The 4,844-nt window shown below is 45.0% G+C and overlaps 1 protein-coding gene, 1 long non-coding RNA gene and 1 other non-coding gene across 7 annotated transcripts in view; 2 read left to right on the top strand and 1 right to left on the bottom strand.

Annotated features, from left to right (window-relative positions):
• Nucleotides 1-1,345: 1,345 nt before the first annotated feature.
• On the bottom strand, nt 1,346-4,462 carry LOC106148208. Its single transcript, XR_001233447.1, has 3 exons — nt 4,384-4,462; nt 3,161-3,250; nt 1,346-1,382 (listed from the first exon to the last, which is right to left on the bottom strand). It is a non-coding gene; the product is annotated as an uncharacterized LOC106148208 (long non-coding RNA).
• LOC102004385 (chromosome unknown open reading frame, human C8orf37) overlaps nt 3,970-4,844 on the top strand; it is a 23,921-nt gene continuing 23,046 nt past the window's right edge. For 2 of the 5 annotated variants that reach the window (XR_001233446.1, XM_013512800.1), the window contains exon 1: nt 3,970-4,680. Coding sequence is in view for 3 of the 5 variants with exons in the window: in XM_013512800.1 (XP_013368254.1) it covers nt 4,316-4,680 (365 nt within the window). In the remaining 2 variants the exon portion in view is untranslated. The remainder of the gene's footprint in view (nt 4,681-4,844) is intronic. The other 3 variants (XR_001233445.1, XM_013512799.1, XM_005381829.2) reach the window with 3 other exon arrangements.
• On the top strand, nt 3,985-4,066 carry Trnas-aga. Its single transcript has one exon. It is a non-coding gene; the product is annotated as a tRNA-Ser (tRNA).

The following is a 4,844-nucleotide window of genomic DNA, read 5'->3' as shown; positions in this document are numbered from 1 at the left end:
CTGGTTGCTATGCAGATGGTGATAAAATATCCATTTGGGTGGAGTCAAAAATTATATTGCACTCTTACAGCACATCTGTGAATCCTGGCCTTCTGAACAAATGGCTATAGTTCACCGGGCCTCTGTGCCGTCAGAAGCTGCTTCCCAAATACCAACTTTGCATCAAGCCCTGCCATATGGGTGCACAGGATCAATGAAAAATGGTGTCTGAGGAGCCCCAAAGCATGAGAAGATCTGGTAAAATGTGACAGGTTTTATCCCAGCTGCCGAAGAGAAATGTACTGAGACTAGAAAGCCTAAGGGGGCGTACACCTTCAGAACGTGTCTCTGGATCAAAATACACTAACAGATTCTTGAGAGAACCCCCGGTGGACGTGTTAACCTTGGCATTCTTATCATTAGAGGCTGGGCTCATTTCTGGCACCTAACATTGGACACATTGACAGCAACGAGGTTGATGGAAGAGGAAAGAATCTGTTTTGCAGTAGAAAAAAAAAAGTTCTCAGATTTCTCAAACCATTTGAAATCATGCCAGAGAAATACTTGATTTCAGCATTTTTAAGCTCTTTGCGATGATACAGCAAGTGGTGTCCCCCACATGTGATGATGTATTTCAGAGCCAGCGTTTTCTCAATATGTTCCAAGCCTGCAGGCTCCTGATCCTTTTTCAAATTACCAAGATGATAGTATCCCAGTGAGAGTTGATTAGTCTAAACTCTCCACAGCTGTGAGAGATGAATGTACAAATTCCAATAAAGATTCTACGTGTTCTGGACTGAATTTACCTACATGACATTGAGGCCTAACTCAGAGACCGCTTAGAAGAGCTGGAGCTGCTGCAGAGCTATTCCATTTCCTCCACCGCATCAGGTGCTAGGCTTGAGACTGTTCCAGGAGGATGCCTCCCTCACACCGATGTCACTGTCCAGCCACGAGTATTAGCTTAGCAGGCCTGTGATGTGTGGGGAGAACAGCAGGGCAGGGAAAATTAAACATAAGGGCATGGGAATTCAAAGAGGCCTTGCTGTTCTTTATGTGAATAGCCAGGAGGATTATAAAATACCCAGTAACTGAAGGGGTTGTCCTGGAGCTACAGGGGACAACAGTACCAGCTGTTACACCACCTCTACTTCATTTATTAAAAAGCAGGTTCAGAGCATTTTTCAGTGCTTGGAAAAGCACACTGGACTTCAGTTTCCTGATTTGGACACCTTTTCTGTAAAATACTTCTTTAATATCTTCCTCTCTCATCAGAGATACAATGTTCAACACCCACAACTCTAAGGAGAAAAGGTATTATGACTCACAGTTTGTACAGATGGCTGGCTCCAAGGCAGGGTGGCATGGCAGAGGTGACTGGCAGAGGAGAAGCAGCTCATGGTCTTGCAGTCAGGAAGCAGAGATCAAGGGAGGAGGAAAGGAGATAAACCCTTCTAAACCATTCCCCCAGTGAGCCACTTCCACCAACTGGTTGGATCAGTGGACTAGCCACACCCCCATGACCCAATCACTTCTCCAAAGCCCTGCCTATGAATGCATGAGGCTTTGGGGGAACATTTAGATATAAACCATAATGCTTGGAATACTAAGTACTGTACTATAATAACAGCATGCTTCTTGTACATATTAATAGTTGTATCTGAAGGTACTCAGCTGTTTTCTTTTCTGAAACATCTGATGTTTAGCATGCTTCCTAAGACTGGGAAGGACTTAAGGGACAAGGATTCACAAATTGTGTAAACACATTAACAAATACAAAGAAAGAAGACTTTCACTCTAAGGAATGTATCACATGAATTTTTTAAAATTATCTTCTAATATGATTTGCATGGATGTAGTTGAATCTTGGAAAGCCATGTCTAGATTCATCTTGAAAATCCACCTCCATAGTTTGGAGTCCATTGAAGAGCTCCCTGCTATCACTCCTGACATTTGGAGATTTTAATAATATGTCAATCATTTTAGAGTTTATCACACAGCTGTACACATCCGCATCACAATCATGCGATATGTGGCATTTCTCCTTGTGGACAGCGAACTTGAGTTTTTTCTCTGAGGCAAGTCAAAAAGAGAACATGACTACGGTCAGGAGATTCACTGCAGAGCTGAAAAAGCCATAAATAAAATTCTCAAAATACCAAACTGGATGATCTACACATGGTCTTTTATTAAAATGGAGGAAAGGGAGAACAAGCTCAAACTTTTTTCTAATATTCACACAAACAAAACACATAAAACCAGAAACATTTCCTCTTCTATTTTTCCACAGATGCTCGTTGCAAATTTACTGCTAAGAGGTTCTCTGAAAGTACCAGTACTTGTCACCTCAGATTTCATTTTTCTAAAGAAAAATCAAATCAGCAGTGTAAGCCTGTCAAATGGGACAGCAACAATGTATTACTTGCCAGGAATCCAGCTGCAAGCACAGCTTTTCAGGAGGCTTTTTCCTGGTTTTCTGCTGGAAGCCAGGGCCAGGTACAATAACATGACAAGGCCATTTGGAAAAATATTTTTTTAATTGATGAATGGATAAAAAAGGATTCTAATAGCTAAAACAAAGGTGCAGGGGGCATAACCAGAGCAACCCCACAGGAAAGGGAATTGTTGCATTCCTGAGAAAATTCAAAATTCATTCAATATAACATTAGTGGTGTGCTAATAAATGATAACCAGCTCTTAAGGGTTAAAAGCCATGCTCTGTGGCATGTACAGTTTCACTGGCATAAATACCAAGCTGCCCAAGCAACATCACCAAATGAAGGTAAGGGAAGGTACACAGCAGCAACCTGCTGTATAGAATTTCAGATACAACAGATGTAAATAATCGCAACAGCGTAATAGTCAAATGGAGTGAAATAATTAGACTGTGGCAACTTTTTTAGTTTTACCTTAGTTTTAATGTAATTTAATTCTCAATTTCTATAATGAATTATCTGTATAATGGACTACCAAAAGAACATAAGAAAAGTTGTCCATTAAATAACCTTAATAGTCACCAAAAAAAAAAGTACAGAAAATTTAGATGGATACTTGGATCTTCTGATTTATGTATCTTGGTCAGCTTCCCCACAAGCTTACCTGTTTGTATACTTTATAAAGTTTACATTTGGAAGTGCTAAAAAATAAGTTTAATAATAGTTGCATTTAATAATTGGCTCACCAAATTCATCAAAAGTTAAAGGCAGGTTCCAGTAAGTAGGTTCCATTAGCTCTAGCACGCACTATATGCTGCTCTTCCGGGACATTAACGCTATTTTGAACAAACAACAAACCAAATAAATGAAACTGGTAATAAACATCTGGATCAAACCCTAATATGACCCAGAGCTCTTCCTTAGTCTCTCTTTAGAAGTACTACTCCAAGCACAAGCTAGATTATGGAGAGTATTCATACCAATATCATTATTGACAATACTGTAGGTTATATTTGTACCACACGTCACACTTTTTCAAAGTAGTGTTTTTAATGGCACAGTGGGGCCGTTTTACCATGCATAGTAAATTTAAGCCGACAGGAAACAGTATTTTAATTTCTAATAGGTGAACAGAGAGTCCTGGGAGCTGTTCGTTCAAAAGATCGCCAAAGGGGTGGGCTGATCTTCGGCCCCACAGTGCCCACTGCCCCACGACAAACGGCTCCATCCCTGGGCAAACGAGCGCACAAAGGTGCCAGGCGCTCGCTCAAGCGCGCGCGGTCTCCTTCTCCTCTCCCTTCCTCTCCCTTCCTCTCCCTTCCTCTCCCTTCCTCTCCTTCTCTCCGGGAATCCTACTGGAACGCTTTCTTTCTGATGGAACACAAGGGGTGGGATACATTCTAAGAGTTCTTCGAACAACTAAAACTCTGAGAGCCGTAACATTGGAACGTGCCCTTATCAGACAAAACAGCTGAACAGTGCCATTCCTCCCCTGCAAAGGTATGTTACCGCAGCTGACGCTTCTACGCAGAGTCTACATAGAATGTTCCTGCTAAAATTAACATCAGCAGTAGTCGTGGCCGAGTGGTTAAGGCGATGGACTAGAAATCCATTGGGGTCTCCCCGCGCAGGTTCGAATCCTGCCGACTACGTAAGCTTTAGTTTTTGCTCCTTCTCCTCTGAAGCACATTCCCCGCATCTTCAGCAGATAATGTAAGGTATTTATGAACGGCCGACCCCATTTAAGGAAGGGGACCCAAAAGAAGTGGATAAGAAAACGAGAAAGACTGTGTTTGTGTTTGTGGTCACAGCTTGGACCCGGGAAAGAGAAATGGTAGGAGATACCACTAGGAAAGTGAAGTGTCCAAGACTTTCTGGGAACTGGCCGCCCCGGCCAGGCGATGAGCCCCAGTCAGGATCACCCACCGCGCCCCCGCGCGAGACCCGCCGAGGCTGCCGGCGCCCCTACCGGGCTCCCGAACGGCTCACGCATGCGCGGAATCCAGCGGGTAGGCGCGCCTGCGACAGGGCCTTGCGTTGCCCGGGAAACCACCAGGCGCCGTCGCGGCCCTGGTAGTTGGGGAAAGACGTCACGACTCAAGATGGCGAAGGACTTGGATGAGCTCTTGGATGAAGTCGAGTCCAAGTTTTTCAGACCCGACCCACTGAGACTAGACAAGGACAGACGAACCAAAGACGGCGGCGGCGGCGGCGGGACCACCCAGAGCAACGAATGGACTCGAACCCAACCGAAAGGGGATCTCAGGTTAACGGGCGGGCGGGGTGGGCTGTTCTGGTGACGCCCTGCCCTAGGCCCTAAAACCGCCCTCCGCCGCCGCCCCCGCGGGAGAGTGCCCGCGATCTCCAGGCTCCTCGCGCTGAGCCTCGCGCCTCGAGCCCTGGCCCGCCGGGGCGGCGCGCGCTCGGTCC

This window comes from Chinchilla lanigera, unplaced genomic scaffold, assembly GCF_000276665.1.
Source record: "Chinchilla lanigera isolate Chin_1 unplaced genomic scaffold, ChiLan1.0 scaffold00016, whole genome shotgun sequence".
Taxonomy (NCBI): Eukaryota; Metazoa; Chordata; class Mammalia; order Rodentia; family Chinchillidae; genus Chinchilla; species Chinchilla lanigera.
This window is presented reverse-complemented; position numbering and strand designations above follow the sequence as displayed.